This window comes from Lepidochelys kempii, chromosome 6, assembly GCF_965140265.1.
Source record: "Lepidochelys kempii isolate rLepKem1 chromosome 6, rLepKem1.hap2, whole genome shotgun sequence".
In the NCBI taxonomy this organism is placed as follows: Eukaryota; Metazoa; Chordata; order Testudines; family Cheloniidae; genus Lepidochelys; species Lepidochelys kempii.
This window is the reverse complement of record NC_133261.1, coordinates 86,829,610-86,851,055: the sequence shown is the minus strand read 5'-3', so window position 1 is coordinate 86,851,055 and position 21,446 is coordinate 86,829,610. Positions and strand designations below refer to the sequence as shown.

The window sequence follows — 21,446 nt, the reverse complement described above, 5'->3', positions numbered from 1 at the left end:
TCTCCCCCTTGAGGGCACCTTTAAAGTTATCCATTCATATTACATGCTCTTTAGAGTTGTGTGTTTGTAAATAATAAAATAATGTAAAAATTAGGGGAAAAAACAGCTGTCTGTTTAGAATTCAAAATCTTTAAAATTTACAATGTATTTTGCTTTTTTGAATTGTGAGAAAGTTAACAAACAATATATAATGAGAAATGCAAATACTAATAATAGGGCACAAACAAGGAAGCATAGTAAATGAAATGGCTATGCATGGTTGTGCACTGCAAGAAATGTGGGTTGGATTTGTTTTCTCACTAGCTCTATTTTTTACGTTTTGTTCTTTCCATCTGTTGTGTTGTAAGGATGCCCATCAGTGCAGTATCAGCTCATGCTGAATGAGAAATGAAGTGCTATTTTCGTTTAGTTTTTATTAAGTCTAAACTGATGTTCTTTGTTTAGCTTAGAGCAATAAATGTAGATCTCCAGACTGATGCTGCCCTGCAAGTGGATATTTCAGATGCTCTTAGCGAGAGGGACAAAGTGAAATTCACTGTTCATACCAAGGTAAACCCAGCCTTGTATCTGGATGACGTTTAAGAGTAATAAATTAACTAAAAAATGAGAGAGACACTGTCAGCCTCAAGTAATCAACAAAGAAAATTCAAGTTGTATATGCAAAAAATGTTGATTTAAAAGGTAAAACCATAACTTACTTAAGAGAACTTACTTGAGATTCTCTATAGATTATTCTGTTTTACCATGTGATTCCCACACTTACTTTGTTAAATTATTGGCAGGCCTTTCTGCACACACTTGTATTTTTCAGTGTGGTGTACATTGTTTTCTTCATTATTCACTACAGACTTGAACAGTATACTTCAGGATAGTAGTATGTTCTGCCTCAGGTTTACATTTCAATTTTCTAAGTAACTTATTGCTTGATTTGATGGTTTATTGGTACTGTCTTTTCATGATGTTACTACTATAAAATAGATTACTTTTATCTTACAAAACTTTAGAAGATAAACTTACTCAGGATGCAGCTTACTTGTAGTAGAGTTTAAGGTGGTTTTACTGTTCTTCTAGTTGTAGACTACTTTTCAGCATTAAGATTATAGAACGTGATATAGTAGTGTAAACTTCTGAATACTTAAATCTGAAAAAAGCCCCCTTCTTTGCAGAGTTCTTTACCAAATTTTAAACAAAATGAATTTTCTGTTGTTCGGCAACATGAGGAGTTTATCTGGCTTCATGATTCCTTCGTTGAAAATGAAGACTATGCCGGCTACATCGTAAGTATTCTAAACCTTTCATTTTATTTGTCTTGTTCATTTATGAAATGCTGTAGACTGAGGACTTGATTATCACATGTGCTGAGCACCTATACCATTTAAAGCTAATAGGTGCTATAGGTGCTCTTCCTCTCTCAAAATCAGGCCCTGAAGTTTTCCTACGTTGCGTTAAGCAATTTCACAAACTCAGATGTTGAAACACATTCTTCGGTGAGCCAGTGTAATCTTAGTTATAACATGTTTTATTGCATTGTGCCTGTCTCTTCTTTGCTCCAAGAATTTTGAGTGGCTTAATGTTACAACTGTATAGTTTAGTCTAAACCTATTAAAACATAGAAGACACGTGAACTGTGAAACTTGGCATACCTGTTTTCAGAAATTAATGTTTAACTTAGTGTTTGTTGAGTTAAGTTTTTTTTGTTTCCTTTGTTTGTAGTTGGAATGGCAATAAAGAGTTCAGTATTAAGCTGTAAAGTCATCAGTGTTCTTGGAATTTTGTTCCATTACTAATTGTTCCTCTAGGAGGAGGAGAATCAATTTTCACTTTGGATTAATTCAAAGAAAATAGTAAATATGGTTTAAAGTAGGACAAAGAAAACATAATGGATAATTTAGAGGACTTCCCCCTTCGGACTTACTTCAGGCATTTGGGGAATGGATGTCTCCAAAGTAGTTAGTTACATGATGAAAGAAGTAATTGTAAACACAGCTAGCGTTAACGTCAATAAATTGTTTTAAAAAGGAAATAATTGACATTTATCTTTTTGAAGTTAAGTTTACACATTTAATTGACGGTTTTTTAAGAGTATTCAAAACTAAAATATTGTTGTTTTTTTTACAAAAATAGTTTTAGTACTTTTATGCACATTGTCCATCCTAATGCACCATTTTAGTTGATCACAAATCTGATCATATTAATTTTTTCATCCTGAAAAGGAAGAGATGAGAGGTACTTGAGAAGAACAAACCTGTTTGCCTAGGCTATGTCTATACTTAAAATGATAGAGGCACATCAGCAGCGCTTTAGTGTAGACACTCACCACAGCGATGAGGGGTTCTCCTGTCACTGTAGTTAATCCAGCTCTCTGGGAGGTGGTAGCTAGGTTAATGGAAGAAGTAGTGCTGTCTACACTTGGAGTTAGGTTGGCCTTGCTACATCTGTCAAGGGTGTGGATTTTTCATGCCCCTGAGAGACTTAGCTTTGCAGATGTAAATTTTCAGTGTAGATCAGCCCTTAGTCAGTTTGTTAATGCTTTGAGATTAATTTTTCTGAGTATGTAGTAAGGGCTTAAAGTGAAATGAGAAGTTGTTCTTAAACAGTTTATATTAACATGTTCAAACTTCAGCATAATTTTCCTTCCTGGTGTACAGGCTAGATGAAAAATTCACACCCCTGAGAAATGTAGTTAAACTGACCTAAGCCTTGGTATGAACACCTTTGGGTGGATGGAAGAATTCTCAAGGGGGTGGATTTACTACAGCGATAGAAAAACTCCTTCTGTCTTTGCTACGGCAGCATAGCTGCAGCTGTGCTGCTATAGTGCTTGTAGTATAGACATAGCTTTAGTAATTCAGGAACAGTTAAGGTGAATTGTTTTAACTTATAGTGCACCATATTATAAAATAACTAAAAGGTTAAGTGGCCCAAAATTTTACCTACTGTATCTTTATTTACTGTATGTGAAGATCGTATCTCTTTTCCAACAAATGTATTTTTTAATCCCAGCAGCCTAGCAATAATGGTAGAAAAATGACTCCAATTTCATGCTTTTCAGAAAATATGAATGGAGGGCATTAAAACAATTTTTGAAAATACCTTGACTATGTCCCCTTTGTTTAAAAGAAACATTAGAATAGTTAACTGAAGTTAATTAAGTGAATCAGAAATGGTGTTTAATTTTCATAAGGCTAGTTGTAAGTGATTATTGGAACCAGAAAATAACATTTTAGTAATATGAAAAGAGATTATCATGGGGCATTGGGATAGTATGCTCCATAAATTGTTCATCAGGTGACTTTTGGCCATAAGAGTGTTAACTATGAGCAGGGAGGAGAATGGCAGGAGTTCAGGTCTAAAAAGCTTTAAGCAACTTAGGCCATGTCCACACTACAGTATTAAGTCGATGATCATAAGTTACTTTAATAACATCGGTAGAGCACATCCACATAGTGTTCTTTGTGTTGGCTTGAGTGCGTCCACAGTTGTTGCTCTTGCAGCAACACAGAGAGCATTGAATCATGGGTAGCTATCCCATTGTGCAACTTGTCATCCTTTGCCACTGGGAGTTCTGGGAACGGATCGTGGTGAATGATGGAGATGTGCTTGCCGTCCCGTGATGCAGTTATTTCCGTTCCATCGTTCCGTGGGCTTCCTACTTCGTTTTGTGCCATTTTTCAACAGCCTTTGTAAACTGCGTACCCACTGTCTCTGCCTGACAGCATGGATCCTGAGCTGCTGACCATTCTGGTGATGAGCATTATGAACACAATGTTGCTGGTACTGCAGTATTTTATGGGGTGCGAAACAGAGTGAATCAGTGGTGTCTGTTCTGCTGTCTGCCATGGAAACAAAATAACTCAAGATTGCTGCTGGCATTCACCGATCAGCTTGCTATAGTGGACTGTTGGTACTGGGATCAGGAAACAAGCACTGAGCAATGGGATCGCATCATGATGCATGCATGGGATGACGAGCAGTGGCCTTTGAACTTTTGGGTGCTCAAAGCCACCTTCCTGGAACTGTGCGCGGAGCTCACCCTAACGCTGTGGTGCAAGGACACCAGAATGAGAGCTTCCTTCCCTGTGGAAAAGTGAATGGTGATTGCTGTGTGGAAGCTGGCAACTCTGGACTGCTGCCAGTCAGTCACAAATCAGTTTGGAGTCGGAAAATCCACCGTGGGTTTTGGTAATGCAAGTGTGCAGGGCCATTAATTGCCTCCTGCTATGAAGGACTGTGACTCTTGGTAAACTGCAGGAAATAATACATGGCTTTGAGGCAATGGGATTCCTTAGCTGTGGCGGGGCAATAGATGGAACACATGTCCCAAATTTGGCCTACAACCATTTTGTGATGGAGTACATCAATCAAAAGGGCTACTACTCCATGGTCATGCAGGCGCTGGTGGATCACCATGGCTGTTTCACTGTCATAAATGTAGGGAGGTCAGGGAACATCCATAATGCATGCATCTTTCGAAACACTGGACTGTATAAAAAGCTGCATGCTGGGACTTTCTTTCCAAATCAGAAGATTCTAATGGGGGATAAGGAAATGCCCATAATGATCCTTGGAGACCCCGCCTGCCTCTTACTCCCATGGTTCATGAAGCCTTACACTGGGAGTCTAGACAACAGCAAGAAGCACTTTAACAACAGGCTCAGCAGGTGCTGAATGACCACTGAACATGCCTTTTGCTGGTTAAAAGGTTTCTGGTGCTGTCTTTTTGGCCAGTTAGATCTCAGTGAGGAAAATATTCTGATGGTCATTGTGGCCTGCTGTACTCTGCATAATATTTGTGAAGTGAGGGGGGAAAAAATTTCCCCAGGGGTGGACCACTGAGGCCAAGCAGCTGGCTGCTGATTTTGAGCAGCCAGATACAAAGGCAATTAGAGACGTGTAGCGGGAGGCTATTTGAATCAGGGAGGCTTTGAAGGAGCATTTTGACACTGATTCCCAGTAATGTATCTTTATGTAATGCATTCGGCCAGGCAATGTTTACTTGCTGCCTGTAGTACTTGCTTCTTGATCATTAATTGCAAGGAGCAAATATTGCTACCCATAGCCACTGTGTTTGAGAGATGTATGTATGTCACAAATAAAGACTCATTTTATTTAAAAGATTCAACTTTAATAATGGGATAAAACAAACTTCTGTAACTCCAGCTTTCGTTGGAAAATCAGTCTCTATGTGTGGAATGCACGGAGTACTGTGGGGGACCAGGAACACGCGAGGAATGCGGTGGGGAAGTTTGGGGAGGGCACGGACTGGAGTTCTGTAGTGCCTGGAGGGAGAGTCGGGCACAGATGTGCTCAGATTGCAGGTTAATGAGGGACTTCAACATTTGTCTGGCCCTTCAGGAACTTTATCATCTGCTTCTGCCCTTGTGGCCTTTCATGGCTATCCAGCCTGAGTCTTTCTTTGATTGTCTCCCTCCATGCTCTGGTTTGGCTATGTGCTGCATCTGTTGACTCCAGCACTTTGTGAAACATATCCTTCTTACTCCTTCTGGGTTGCCGCCTTATCTGATGGAGGTGCTTTGCTCGTTCGGAGGAGTGGGTCTTCAAGGGCACATCTGCAGAAGCCAAAGAAACAATGAACAGAGACAGTACTGTGAATGCATTCCCAGCCATGAATCACAAAATTTACACTCACCTCTTACTCACTGTCCCTTGGTTAACACAGAGGTCAGCACGTGTCCCAATTATGGTGAGTTCGTGGGGGTGGGCAAGGGATAATGGGCAAGAAGGGATAAAGGATGGTTTGCAAAGTGGGTTACTTTGGGTATGTCTGCACTACGAAATTAGGTTGAATTTATAGAAGTCGTTTTTTTAGAAATTGTTTTTATATAGTCGATTGTGTGTGTCCCCACACAAAATGCTCTAAGTGCATTAACTCGGCGGAGTGCTTCCACAGTATCAAGGCTAGCGTTGACTTCCAGAGTGTTGCACTGTGGGTAGCTATCCCACAGTTCCCGCAGTCTCCGCCGTCCATTGGAATTGTGGGTTGAGATCCCAATGCCTGATGGGGCAAAAAACATTGTCGCAGGTGGTTCTGGGTACATGTCGTCAGGCCCTCCCGCCGTGAAAGCAACGGCAGACAATCGTTTCGTGCTTTTTTTCCCTGAGTTACCTTTGCAGACGCCATACCACAGCAAACATGGAGCCCGCTCAGCTCACTGTCACTGTATGTCTCCTGGGTGCTGGCAGACATGGTACTGCATTGCTACACAGCAGCAGCAGCAACCCATTGCCTTGTGGCAGCAGACAGTGCAATAGGACTGAAAACCATAGTCATCGTGTCCAAGGTGCTCCTGGTCGCCTCGGTAAGGTTGGTCAGGAGCGTCTGGGCAGACATGGGCGCAGAGACTAAATTAGGAGTGACTCGACCAGGTCATTCCCTTTAGTCCTGCAGGCAGTCCTATTGTACCATCTTACGGTGAGCAGGCAGGAGATGAGGATGGCTCTTCCTATTGCACTGTCTGCTGGCAGCCAAAGATGTAAAAGATAGATGGAGTGGATCAAAACAAGAAATAGACCAGATTTGTTTTGTATTCATTTGCTCCTCCCTCCCTCCGTGAAATCAACGGCCGACAGTCATTTTGGTGAGGTCTGTCTGGGGCACCTTGAAAACTTTAATGGAGATTCAGTCCTGCCTGAAATACCAGAGGGAGGGATAGCTTAGTGGGTTGAGCATTGGCCTGGTAAACCCAGGGTTTTGAGCTCAATCCTTGAGGGGGCCATTCTGTGTGACAGTTGTTTTTGTTTCTCCTTGATGTAAAGCCACTCCCTTTGTTGATTTTAATTCCCTGTAAGCCATGTCGTCAGTCACCTCTCCCTCCGTCAGAGCAATGGCAGACAATCGTTCCGCCCCTTTTTTCTGTGCAGACGCCATACCATGGCAAGCATGGAGCCCGCTCAGATCACTTGTGCAATTAGGAGCACATTAAACACGACGTGCGTTGTCCAGCAGTATATGCAGCACCAGAACTGGCAAAGCGAAACCAGGCGAGTAGGCGACGTCAGTGCGTTGACGAGAGTGATGAGGACATAGACACAGACTTCTCTCAAAGGACGGGCCCTGACAATGTGGGCATCATGGTGCTAACGGGGCAGGTTCATGCGCTGGAACGCCAATTCTGGGCCCGGGAAACAAGCACAGACTGGTGGGACCGCATAGTGTTGCAGGTCTGGGATGATTCCCAGTGGCTGCGAAACTTCGTCATGTGTAAGGGCACTTTCATGGAACTTTGTGACTTGCTTTACCCTGCCCTGAAGCGCATGAATACCAAGATGAGAGCAGCCCTCACAGTTGAGAAGCGAGTGGCGATAGCCCTGTGGAAGCTTGCAATGCCAGACAGCTACCGGTCAGTTGGGAATCAATTTGGAGTGGGCAAATCTACTGTGGGGGCTGCTGTGATGCAAGTAGCCCACGCAATCAAAGATCTGCTGCTATCAAGGGTAGTGACCCTGGGAAATGTGCAGGTCATAGTGGATGGCTTTGCTGCAATGGGATTCCCTAACTGTGGTGGGGCCATAGATGGAACCCATATCCCTATCTTGGCACCGGAGCACCAAGCCGGCGAGTACATAAACCGCAAGGGGTACTTTTCAATAGTGCTGCAAGCCCTGGTGGATCACAAGGGACGTTTCACCAACATCAACGTGGGATGGCCAGGAAAGGTACATGACGCTCGCATCTTCAGGAATTCTGGTCTCTTTCAAAAGCTGCAGGAAGGGACTTTATTCCCAGACCAGAAAATAACTGTTAGGGACGTTGAAATGCCTATATGTATCCTTGGGGACCCAGCCTACCCCTTAATGCCATGGCTCATGAAGCCGTACACAGGCAGCCTGGACAGTAGTCAGGAGCTGTTCAATTAAAGGCTGAGCAAGTGCAGAATGGTGGTAGAATGTGCATTTGGACGTTTAAAGGCGCGCTGGCGCAGTTTACTGACTCGCTTAGACCTCAGCAAAACCAGTATTCCCACTGTTATTACTGCTTGCTGTGCACTCCACAATCTCTGTGAGAGTAAGGGGGAGACATTTATGGTGGGGTGGGAGGTTGAGGCAAATCGCCTGGCCGCTGGTTACGTGCAGCCAGACCCCAGGGCAATTAGAAGAGCACAGGAGGGCGCGGTGTGCATCGGAGAAACTTTGAAAACCAGTTTCCCCTCCTCCCTTCGATCATCGCTTGCACAGGCAGTGAAGTCATTGTTGCTTCACATTCATGCATTCTTTATTAATTCATCACACAAATAGGGGGATAACTGCCAAGGTAGCCCGGGAGGGGTGGTGGAGGAGAGGTGCACCGGGAGGGGTGGTGGAGGAGGGAAGGACAAGGCCACACCACACTTTAAAAGTTTAAAACTTTAAAACTTATTGAATGCCAGCCTTCTGTTGCTTGTGCAATCCTCTGGGGTGGAGTGGCTGGGTGGCCGGAGGTCCCCCCCCACTGCGTTCTTGGGCATCTGGGTGAGGAGACTGTGGAACTTGGGGAGGAGGGTGGTTGGTTACACAGGGGATGTAGCGGTGGTCTGTGCTCCAGCTGCCTTTTCTGCAGCTCAACCATATGCTGGAGCATATTAGTTTGATCCTCCAGCAGCCTCAGCATTGAATCCTGCCTCCTCTCATCATGCTGCCACCACCTTTCAGCTTCAGCCCTCTCTTCAGCCCGCCACCTCTCTTCCCGGTCATTTTGTGCTTTCTTGCGCTCTGACGTTGTCTGCCTCCACGCATTCCTCTGCACTCTCAGTGTGGGAGGACAGCATGAGCTCAGAGAACATTTAATCGCGAGTGCGTTTTTTTCGCCTTCTAATCTTCACTGGCCTCTGGGAAGGAGAAGATCCTGTGATCCTTGAAACACATGCAGCTGGTGGAGAAAACAAAAGGGGGACAGTGGTTTTTAAAAAGACACATTTTATAGAACAATGGGTACACTCTTTCACAGTAAACCTTGCTGTTAACATTACATCATAGCACGTGTGCTTTCGTTCCAAGGTTGCATTTTGCCTCCCCGCACTGCCTGGCTAGCCCCTCCCCCCTCTCCATGGCTAACAGCAGGGAACGTTTCTGTTCAACCACAGGAAAACAGCCCAGCAGGAACGGGCACCTCTGAATGTCCCCTTAAGAAAAGCACCCTATTTCAACCAGGTGACCATGAATGATATCACTCTCCTGAGGATATCACAGAGAGATAAAGAACGGATGTTGTTTGAACGCCAGCAAACATACACTGCAATGCTTTGTTCTACAATGATTCCCAAGTACGTGCTACTGGCCTGGAATGGTAAAGTGTCCTACCATGGTGGACGGAATAAGGCTGCCCTCCCCGGAAACCTTTTGCAAAGGCTTTGGGAGTACATCCAGGAGAGCCGTGAATGCCAGGGCAAATTAATCTTTAAACATGCTTGCTTTTAAACCATGTATACTATTTTAAAATGTACACTCTCCAGAGGTCCCTTCTACACCTGGCGGGTCTGGGAGGCAGCCTTGGGTGGGTTCGGGGGGTACTGGCTCCAGGTCCATGGTGAGAAAGAGTTCCTGGCTGTCGGGAAAATGGTTTCTCCGCTTGCTTGCTGTGAGCTGTCTACAGCTGCCTCATCATCATCTTCCTCATCCCAAAATCCTCCATCTCCATTGAAGGAGTCAAACAACACAGCTGGGGTAGTGGTGGCTGAACCCGCTAAAATGGCATGCAGCTCATCGTAGAAGCGGCATGTTTTGGGCTCTGACCCGGAGCGGCCGTTTGCCTCTCTGGTTTTCTGGTAGGCTTGCCTCAGCTCCTTAAATTTCACGCGGCACTGCTTCGGGTCTCTGTTATGGCCTTTGTCCTTCATGCCCTCGGAGATTTTGACAAATGTTTTGGTGTTTCAAAAACTGGAACATAGTTCTGATAGCACAGATTCCTCTCCCCATACAGCGATCAGATCCCGTACCTCCCGTTCAGTCCATGCTGGAGCTCTTTTGCAATTCTGGGACTCCATCATGGTCACCTGTGCTGATGAGCTCTGCATGGTCACCTCTGCTGATGAGCTCTGTGCTCACCTGCAGCTTGCCATGCTGGCCAAACAGGAAATTGAAATTCAAAAGTTTGCGGGCCTTTTCCTGTCTATCTGGCCAGTGCATCTGAGTTGAGAGCGCTGTCCAGAGCGGTCACAATGGAGCACTCTGGGATAGCTCCCGGAGGCCAATACCGTCTAATCGCGTCCACAGTACCCCAAATTTGACCCGGCAAGGCTGATTTCAGCGATAAGCCCCTTGTGGTGTGGAGTAAGGAAATCGATTTTAAGAGCCCTTTAAGTGTAAAAAAAAAAAAAGGGCTTTGTCGTGTGGACGGGTGCAGGGTTAAATCGATTTAACGCTGCTAAATTCAACCTCAATTCCTAGTGTAGACCAGGGCTTTCAGTGTCTAGGGGGCCTATTCTGAATATTGGTGCCCTTTTCCACAGGCTAGAGTAATCAAACCTTATATCTCTTTCCTAAGGGTGCAGCTCCTGCATGCATAGGGCTTCAAACCAGCTCTATGCTACTCACCTGTGTGCCACTCTGTTCCCTGCAGAAATAATTGCTGGGTTGCACGGCAAAGTTTCGTATAGTAGGGAGAGAAATAAGGCAGGTCTCCCAAGGAATCTTTGGCAGAGAAATGCAGAATACCTACAGGAAAGCTTCCTAGAGATTTCTATGAAGGATTCCCAGGACATCCCTCTGTACATTAACAAACTTTTCTGCTGTGACCCAACTGCGTAGATGGAGAGGCTCTGTTGTTAATTTCTCTCTTATCCATCCTCTACTATATAACAAAATACACGAGAGCTCAATCTCCTCTCACTGTGCAGTATCAAAGCAAAATGAGCACTTACTGGAGCTCCCCTCTCCTGGCACACGGGATGCAGAGCTGGAGTGCTAGGACTGGCTAGACCTCTCTGGAGTGGTGAAGAGGTCCTGACTTGCTGCGCCACTGGACGACCTTGCTGTGTGCTGCACATTGTCCTCCGGCACCACTTCCTCATTGGGCTCGAGTCCGCTGGCTGCTGCCTCCAGTCTCCCCAAAGTATCCATGGGGCCTTGGTGGTGTAGCTGGAGTTGCCACCTAGGATGCATGCAGCTCCTTATAGAGTGATGGGTGGCCTCCCTTGCCTTTTGGTATGTCTGCATGACACTGATTTTAGCATGACACTGCTGTGTGTCCCTTTCGTGCCCCTTCTCCTGCATGCCACTAGCAATCAGCCTGTAGGTTTCGAAATTTCTATGGCTGGTGTAAAACTGCGACTGCACAGCCGCTTCTCTCCCCATGTACTCAGCAGATCCAACAGCTCTAGTGTGCTCCATGTGGGAGAGCATCTGCTGGGTAAAGCCAGCATCGTCAGCTGGGAAGATGCTGTATGACTTATGCACACTGAGCAAACAGGAAGAGGAATTTCAAAAATTCCTGGGTCTTTAAACAGGGGAGGGGCGCATACCTGTGTACCTTCAGGGCAGCAGAGTTCAAATTGCTGGCCAGAGCAGTCATGATGGACTTTGAGGGACCCCTGGAGGCCAATTAAGGTGACATAACCAACTGACGTATGTCCACTGATCCTGCATCGCTCTGTGTCGCAAAAAGCTCTATGCTGCTCGTCGAGGTGGTTTTATTATGTTGGCATAGCAGAAGACTTACATCGGCGGGAGGAGCATTTCAGTGTGTACACCTCAACTGTTTTGTCGACAAAAGCTGACTTTTGTCAATAAAACTGTGTAGTTTAGACAGGGCATTACTGTGCCCTTATTTGAAGGACTTTAGCTTTGACTAAGAAGGTGAGGAATTCAAAAGTACTCTGACTCATTTCACAGATTCCACCAGCACCACCCAGGCCTGACTTTGACGCTTCAAGGGAAAAACTACAGAAACTTGGAGAAGGAGAAGGATCGATGACTAAGGAAGAGTTCACCAAGATGAAACAAGAACTGGAAGCGTATGTATATTTTATTCAGTGCTCTGTGTGTGTGTGTTTGTATGTTTCAATTGCCTTTTAGTGCTCTCTGCTATTCCATACTTCTAATCATTTCACAACAGTGATCCCTTCTGGAAGATGCAGGTTTGAGCATCCGCAGTTACCACATAACCAGTGTTATCTCAATTATCATGATCAGAGCCATCAGGAAAATTGTATAAATTATTGCCCAGAATTGTGCGAATTTTATAAAGGGGTCATATAAATACACACTGAAAATGGAAAACGAAGTTAGCTTTTTTTGTTTTTACAAAGAATCCTTCAAGAACAAACTGTAAAGGCGAGGTATTAGGTCTTAACTAACCTTTTTCTCTACAGATCACTTATGAAGGCAGCTTCAATCAGACTTTGATAACCTGCTCTTCTGTTTTTACTATGTACTTGTATAAATCTTTTGTTTCACCATGAATATGGACTGAGCTGCTTTCTTTGCATGTGCCCTAGTAATAACTAAAAATGCAAATTTTACTTTCTATCTTTAGTTACTGTTAGTGAGAGACATAGGCAAGGCAGAAGAGCTCTCAAATCTGTGTGAAGTAATAGGAGCTTGTACAATCACAGTAGTTAGTTGTTAATGGGCAATTATCAAACTTCTGTTCTGTAGAACTGGAAATTTGGTAACTGCCTGACATGTTTTTTTATTGGGAATACATAATTTTACAGTAGGACAGTTTCTTGGAAATAGTGACTTCCCTGGTTATGCAGTTGATAGTGATTGGAGGATTTGTTGTAAGGTTTAGTACTCTGTGTTGAGTCATATAGGAAAGTCTTTTTCCTTGCTCCATCCCCTTTCTTTTATCTCATCCATGGACCTCTTTGCTCTTTCTCCTCCCTCCCTGATTTCAGTTTTCAGGTGTATATTTACACTGCTACTAGATTACTTCTCACCAAAGCACTGAACTGGCAAGAAAATAATTAGCACTTCTCAGCATCCAGCTGCTGTGAGCTAGTGTATTAAAATTATTGTATTAGACTGGTGTGCAAGAGATGGTTTGACAGCAGAGGAAATATACACATATACTTCATACACCAGAAAACTGGAAATTAGCAGAGCACAATAAATATTGAAGAATCTGTGATTTTCCAGCGGCCCTGATCATGATTCTTTTGTGGTCTGGTTAGGGGTTGGATAACACAGAAACCTTGGGGTTTCTTCTACTGCCACCTCCATCCTCTGCATCCTTCTTTTTTGTCTTCACTGAATGACTACTGCTCTCACAGAGATCAAACATCTCCCAACACTGATCCTGCTGGTTTGCTGGTATGTAAATCTTATGATCCCTCCTTGCACGTAGTGGAAGCCAGTGTATCAATTATCTAAGCCATTTCATTGTTAACTTGAGGGGGAATAAAAGAAGCCCCTTTCCTCTTATTTCTGTACAATCAATGCAGTTTACTAAACATGTCAGTTAATTGAATTTACAAAATAAAATAAACTATAGTAAACTAGTATTGACAGGAGTAGATGCTCCTCTTCCTAATTAATCTTTTGTTTGCACCATAAACTAAACTTCAATTATTGCCTTAAAATCTAGTTTGGTTGAACTGGACAACTGACTTATCATGATACTTACTTTTGATATACAGTAAAACCTCAGAGTTACAAACTGACTGGTCAACCACATACCTCAGTGCATATTTCTGGTTTCTAATCAGGTAGCAGCAGAGACAAAACAAAGCGCAAATACAATACAGTACTGTGTTAAATATAAATTACTTAAAAAAAAAAAAAAAAGGAAATTTTAAAAAAACGATCTGGCAAGATAAGGAAACCTGTTTCGGTGCTTGTTTCATTTAAATTAAGATGGTTAAAAGCAGCATTTTTCTTCTGCATAGTCAAGTTTCAAAGCTGTATTAAGTCAATGTTCAGTTGTAAACTTTTGAAAGAACAACCATAACGTTTTGTTCAGTATTACAAACGTTTCAGAGTTACAGCCTCCATTCCCGAGGTGTTCGTAATTCTGAGGTTCTACTGTACTAAATCTTACAACCATTCCAAAAGGGAAATTAAGCAAAAGATCCGTGTATAGAGCACCCAGTGTGTGTTAGGCACTTCAGACATGGAATAAGATTCCTGATCCAAAGAGCTTGCAAGCTAAATGGACAAAATACAGACAAATGAGTTGAGGGGAGCAAATAGGCAAGATGGAGATAGAGGAAGGAATATTCACAATAGGCTACGCGATTGCTTGTGTAGTACAGTTTTGCATCTTGTTAGTTCTTGATAGTTTATGGGAAGGATAAATGGGGTTATACTTCCAGTGGAACTAACACACAGATGGAATTTGTATCCTCATTTAAAGGGCCTGTAATATTTGTTGTATTTATCTCTATATGTCTGCTTATGTTATATGATAAAGGATTAAATTTTTCGCCATGTATTAACATTACCTTCTTAGTGCACACATTAAATACCACATAATATACTAACATCAAGTACATCAAAGGTTAGGGTAAAATATTTTAGCATTCCTTAGTTTTGTCTGTGTACGAGGATGTTTCTATTTTCTGCAGTCGGCTTCATAAAAAATTAATTGTTTTGGGTGGAATTTTAATTCTTTATTGTGTAGTCACTGTACTTGTTTTTTGTTTCTAGTGAATATCTGGCAATATTCAAGAAGACAGTTGCAATGCATGAAGTGTTCTTGTGTCGTGTGGCAGCACATCCTATCTTGAGAAAAGATTTAAATTTCCATGTCTTCTTGGAATATAATCAGGATGTGAGTATTGAAAACTGATTCAGTAGCAAAAGTAATCAAGATGTACTTTCATGATATGATTGAAAATGGGTAGAACACTTGATCTCCTGAAGCAATTTACAGTGATTCCTTAACCAAACCTCTTTGGATTTAGAATTTAAGAAATTAAATTAGCTGGTCCTGTCAAAGTTCATTTTTCTGCCATCTGGGTAATTGGCATTCAGGACTTAATTTATAGTTTTTGAACTGTAGCCCAGTCAGAAAAAATACTTACGGGAGACTAGCAACACTTTTTAATCAGTCACCATTTGCTGTGGCTCAAGAAGATATTTACTCACCTATTCTTTAATTGATTTCAGGTGTTTTGAAAGAGAGAGCATGATGAAACAAACTATCATTATCACTGTTTTGTAAAACACAAGTGTGATTAGTTCTCGTCAAGACAGCATTCCAAGAGTAACTCTTTGATTAAAAATTATGATGGGTAAAAGGTTCTGTTAAGTTTACAGATTCTTCTTCAGTATAACATGGTTGTTAAATATTATGCCAAGATGACAAAAATCTCTGAGAAGCAGAATAGTTTTGTGATAGCTAAACTAGTTAAATATATGGAGAAGTAACCAATACAAGCTGTCTTCATACTGCGTTGGAGTTGGAATCCTAATACTGGGCTAGTGAAGTGGAGGTCGTTATGTATTGTAACTTGCCTAAAAACCTATTTCTGAGATGATGGTGTATATTGTCTAAATAGTGGTGCCTCAATTACTTTTTTAAGTAACTAAATGTAACTATATCTCTTGCACTACCTTCAATGTTGAAAATTGAAAATAAAACTAAAACCAAACCTCAGGTAATAGATCTTTTTCTTAACTTGAAACATGACTTTTGGTTCTCTGATATATAGAAGGTCAACTCAGTACTTGCTGCAGAAGAAGCAAAGCTGATCCAGGAATTCTGGCCCCACAGATCTGGAAAGTTAGGTGGACAGAAGAAAGGATGTGGGGAAATGGTGTGAGAGGGATGATTTCAGTGGAAGCAAGGAGGGGGATGGATTAGAAGTTCCTGAAGATGAAGTAATTTGCAATTGTAAGCAGCAAAGGAAGAGCTAGTGACATTAGCTAACTTGTCAGTAGCTTCCTTTTACTGTGTATAAAAAAATGAGGACATTTGAGAATGAATGTAGCTGAAATGATACAGATACATTCAGTATTCTTCCCAAATACTATGGAGTTGCATGTTTTCCCAAAACTCACATTAGATGTTAAAGGAAGTCTGGTCAATAACCAGTAGAATGCAAAATGTTGTATTAGTAATACTTGGTGCATCGTCCACATTATTTATACAATGTACTGTTAGGCAAACAGACATCAACCTGGTACAAGACTTGCAGTTTCTAGTATAATTTCTAGCTCCTCTCAGTCCAGAAATGAATTCACTGCTTTTATTGTCTTCAGAGACTGTGCTAACTTGAGATGTGAACTTGTCTTTCAGTTGAGTGTTCGTGGGAAAAACAAGAAAGAGAAACTTGAAGACTTCTTTAAAAACATGGTTAAATCAGCAGATGGTGTCATTGTTTCAGGAGTAAAGGTGATTCATCTCTAGCATGTTAATAAAATGTTTAGTAATTTTTTTGAAACTGTATCTCTTTGAATTGAAATCAAATATGATTACAAAAGGAGACAAATACCAAATGCATGCCAAGTACATTTCAGGGCTTCACAAATTTATTATACACTTGCCAGAGGTAGATACAAAAGAGGTGAAGGTGGAGGGACTTGGGGCCGCACCAGCAAAGCCCAGGTGTAGCAACTTGAGATGTCTAGCCCCTTGCAACACCAGCTACTGAGAAGGGTGCTGTCCTGGGACCCTTTCTGGAGGTTTCATCATTCATATTATTCTCTTCTGGATAGCAGGAATTGTAATCTTAGGGCTTGTCTTCACTATGGGGAGATTGATGCTGCTGCAATTGATGCAGCAGGTGTCGATTTAGTGGGTCTAGTGAAGACCCGCTAAATCGATGGCAGAGCGCTCTCTAGTCAACCCAGAGTACTCCAGCTCTCCGAGAAGAATAAGGTAAGTCAACTGGAGAGCATCTTCTGTTAATGCAGAGCAGTGAAGACACTGGGATAAGTCGACCTAAGCTATGTTGACTCCAGCTATGTTATTCACGTAGCTGGAGTAGCGTATCTTATGACGACTTACCCCAGCATTGAAGACCAGCCCTTAAAGTTGCATATCTACCTGCTGGAAAGAGGCTTTGGGTCTCCTTCCGCCCCTACCCCAGTCACCTTCCAGAACTATCTGGCTGCTTCCACAGGGAAGGCATTCCTGGTTTTATCCCTTCTCCAGCCCTTTTATTTATTTATTTTTTGGAGGAGGAAGGTGGAGGGGTGGAGTGGATAGGGGCCATTTCCCTCCCCCAATGAATAACTCTGATACCTGCTTTGGTTAAGAACATAAGAATGACCATTTGGGGTCAGACCAATGGTTCATCTAGCCCAACAGTGGCATCCTGTGTTCCAACGGGCTAAAGCCATATGGTTCCAAGGAAGTGAATGGGACAGGGCAGTCATCAAATGATCCATCCCCTGTTGTCCATTCCCAGCATCTGGCAGTTAGAGGCTTCGGGACATCCGGAGCATGATGGTCCCTGACCGTCTTGGCTAATAGCCATTGATGGACCTATCCTTCATATGTTGCTCTTTATAGCTTTCCCAAATAGCATTGTGAAACAGATGATTCTGACTATTTTACCAGTGCCCAGTGAAATTAACAAGTCTGGACAATTTCACTGCGATATTCAAAATTCTTAGGCATTGCAGCTGCCTGTAGACTCAGGAAGACAATATTGAATCTTTTATTCAGTTAATGATTGGAAAGTTATCTTTGGAATTGTATTGACTAGAAACGTGCTTGTATAATGAAACCTTAAATTCTGGAGAAACTGTTGACTTCATCCCCTCTGTGCTCCAGTGAAAGCTTCCCACTAGCCAGTGGATTTTTCAAGCCCTATGTAACTTTCCTAATTGTATTCTTGAGACATCAGATGCGGGTACTACAGCCATGAGTTAGTTCTGGTGCAAAAGAGAGTCTAAAGGGCAATATATATATAAAAAAACTCTTATTCAAGGAGAAAAGATAGTGTTAATGTAATGTTTCAGACTCTTGCCTAGTGTAAATCTGCGTCCACTGTAATGCTATTTAGACATCTTGGCTTCTCCCAATCATCATCATAATTGTTTTCAAAACAATATAGAGAGAACTACCATATTCATTCATATTGTGTATCACATGAATGCTGTTGCATGATGTATTTCCTATGTATTAGTTAATAATGAAGGTGGTTAAGGCTTTTTGTTCACCTTTTTTTTCTCTTTTGAGTAGTGCTCATGAAAGGGGCTAGATTAGCAATACTGTAACCCAGTCTTCTGTCCACAGAGCAGATATTAAATAGGCAGTAACTGTTCATATTGTCTGCGTCTACCCACCTATATGCTTCAGCATGATCTGAATGGTCTGGATGGCAGAGTACTTCAATGTCCTTGCACACTCAGTTCATAGCATCTCTGCAGAGACAACAGAAGTGTCTAATTGTGACAGTTGTGGTGTTAATCTTTTTAGGTAGATGCCTCTGTACTAGGTACTGGACAGAAACAGCGAATCATAGAAATTTAGGATTGGATGGAACTTCGATAGGTCATTTAGCCCAGTACTCTGTACTGAGGCAGGACTAGTGGCTCTCAACCTTTCCAGACTACCCTTTCAGGCGTCTGATTTGTCTTGCATACCCCAAATCTCACCTCACTTAAAAATTATTTGCTTACAAAATCAAACCTAAAAATATCGAAGTGTCACAGCACGCTATTACTGAAAAATAGCTTACTTTCTCATTTTTACCATATAATTATAAAATAAATCCATTGGAATATAAATATTATACTTACATTTCAGTGTATAAAGCATATAGAACAGTATAAACAAGTCGTATGAAATTTTAGTTTGTACTGACTTTGCTAGTGCTTTTTATGTAGCCTGTTGTAAAACTAGGCAAATATCTGGATCAGTTCATGTATCCCCTAGAAGACCTCTGTGTACCCATAAGGGTACATGTTCCCCTGGCTGAGAACCACTGATCTGGACCATTCCTGATGGATGTTTTTCTAGCCTGTTCTTAAAAACCTCCAATCATAGAGATTCCACAGCCTGCCTAGGCAACTTGTTTCAGTGCTTAACTACCCTTATGATTAGGAAGTTTTTTCTACTGTCTAATCTAAATCTCCCTAGCTGCAATTTAAGCCCATTACTTCTTGTCCTGTCTTCAGTGGTTAAGGAGAACAATTTATCACCCTCCTCTTTATGAGAGCCTTTTCATACTTGAAGACTGTTATCATGTGTCCCCCCTCAGTCTTCTCTTCTCCAGACAAAACAAACTCAGTTTTTTTATCTTTCCTCATAGGTAATGTTTTCTAGATCTTTAATAATTTTTGTTGCTCTCTCTGGACTTTGTCTAATTTGCCCACGTCTTTCCCAGTGTGGTGCCCAGAACTGGATGCAGTACTGCAATTGAGACCAGATATCTAACTATTTCGCTAACCAGCTGATGAATGGTAATGAACCTTCTCCTTCGTTGCTGGTTTGAGTCTTAATAGAACTGGTGACATAGAGGTGGAAGGTACTTATTACAACCACCCTAGTAAATTACAAATGCATTATGAAACACCATATCTTTAAAAATCAGTTTTTCTTTCACCTACCTGCTAACCATGTGTTAAGGATTCTAGGTGTGCAACACCTATTATCATAAAGGCTAAAACATTGCAGGCAAACATCAAATCTTGTGGGACTTGGCAGGTCAGTGAAGTAGAAACTGACTTTCGTATAGGGTGTTTTACAAAATATGTACAGAGTTCACTTACACGTATTATAAAGTATTTAATTGTACACAGTCATTATTGTATACTAAATTTCATGTGTATTATTATAGATAGTTGAATCTGTTTTCTAAATACCGTTTTGTCTTTTAGGATGTAGATGACTTTTTTGAACATGAAAGAACATTCCTTGTAGAATACCATAACCGAGTCAAAGATGCATCTGGCAAATCTGATAAAATGACAAGATCACACAAAAGTGAGTTTCTGTTCTTTGAGCGGGGGAAGCCTCATTAGTTATAGCACACACTAGAAAATTTTCAAAGTCATAGAACCATAGAATATCAGGATTGGAAGGGACCTCAGGAGGTCATCCGGTCCAACCCCCTGCTCAAAGCAGGACCAATCCCCAATTAAATCATCCCAGCCAGGGCTTTGTCAAGCCTGACCTTAAAAATATCTAAGGAAGGAGATTCGACCACCTCCCTAGGTGTGTTTCACCACCCTCCTAGTGAAAAAGTTTTCCTAATATCCAACCTAAACCTCCCCCACTGCAACTTGAGACCATTACTCCTTGTTCTGTCATCAGCTACCACTGAGAACAGCCTAGATCCATCCTCTTTGGAACCCCCTTTCAGGTAGTTGAAAGCAGCTATCAAATCCCCCCTCATTCTTCTCTTCTGTAGACTAAACAATCCCAGTTCCCTCAGCCTCTCCTCATAAGTCATGTGTTCCAGTCCCCTAATCATTTTTGTTGCCCTCCGCTGGTCTCTTACCAATTTTTCCACATCCTTCTTGTAGTGTGGGGCCCAAAACTGGACACAGTACTCCAGATGAGGCCTCACCAGTGTCGAATAGAGGGGAACGATCACATCCCTCAATCTGCTGGCAATGCCCCTACTTATACGTCCCAAAATGCCATTGACCTTCTTGGCAACAAGGGCACACTATTGACTCATATCCAGCTTTTCGTCCACTGTAACCTCTAGGTCCTTTTCTGCTGAACTGCTGCCTAGCCATTCGGTCCCTAGTCTGTAGCGGTGCATGGGATTCTTCTGTCCTAAGTGCAGGACTCTGCACTTTGTGATTGGCAACGACCTGCCGTTGATAACTTGCCTCACATGCAAGGAAGAGTAAAATTCTCAGGGAGTATAAACGTCTTTATGCAAGCAGAAGTAAACATAAGAATGGCCTTACTGAGTCAGACCAAAGGTCCATCTAGGGCAGTATCCTATCTTCTGACAGTGGCCAATGCCATGTGTCCCAGAGGGAATAAACAGAACAGGTAATCATCAAGTGATCCATCCCCTGTCACCCATTCCCAGCTTCTGGCAAAAAGAGGCTAGGGACACCATCCTGGCCAATAGCCATTGATGGACCAAAGACTAATCAGATCTTGGAATAACATATCTCTCTGGGTGTAACTAATGCTCAGGGCTGGCTTTATGGGTGGGTGCCATGGTCAAGAGGCGAGGAGCAGAGCTGGCCTGGAGTGCAAGGTCATGGAAGGGAATTTGGAGCAATGGTTTGGGGAGGAAGTGGGGTCTGGGGAGGCAGCGGGGGCCAAGGGTGATGGGGAGGAGGGCGGGGGAAGCCGTGGGGGCCAGTGGCAATGATTGGGGGAGGCAGTGGGGGTCTGGGGCACCAAAATACAAGTTGGCTGAGAGTGCCATTTTCTTCATGGCTAATGCTGTACTAGACCAGTTGGAATTAGAATAAACTGCTTTTACACTGGAGACTATATGATTCTTCATACCATTTCTTTTGGGGATAACTGAAACATATATTTAACCTTTAGTTAAGTTTTATGAATTTTAGAGGGCAGAGGTGGGTGTTACAGCTACATTCATGATTAAATTCTGTCACAAACCTTTTCTAGTGGGGAGAAC

General features: G+C 42.5%; 1 protein-coding gene across 1 annotated transcript in view; it reads left to right on the top strand.

Annotated features, from left to right (window-relative positions):
- SNX6 (sorting nexin 6) overlaps positions 1-21,446 on the top strand; it is a 54,339-nt gene that overhangs the window by 9,685 nt on the left and 23,208 nt on the right. The window contains exons 3-8 of the mRNA XM_073348999.1: positions 445-549; positions 1,167-1,277; positions 11,827-11,948; positions 14,584-14,707; positions 16,178-16,273; positions 19,711-19,816. Of these exons, the coding sequence (XP_073205100.1) occupies positions 445-549; positions 1,167-1,277; positions 11,827-11,948; positions 14,584-14,707; positions 16,178-16,273; positions 19,711-19,816 (664 nt within the window). The remainder of the gene's footprint in view (positions 1-444; positions 550-1,166; positions 1,278-11,826; positions 11,949-14,583; positions 14,708-16,177; positions 16,274-19,710; positions 19,817-21,446) is intronic.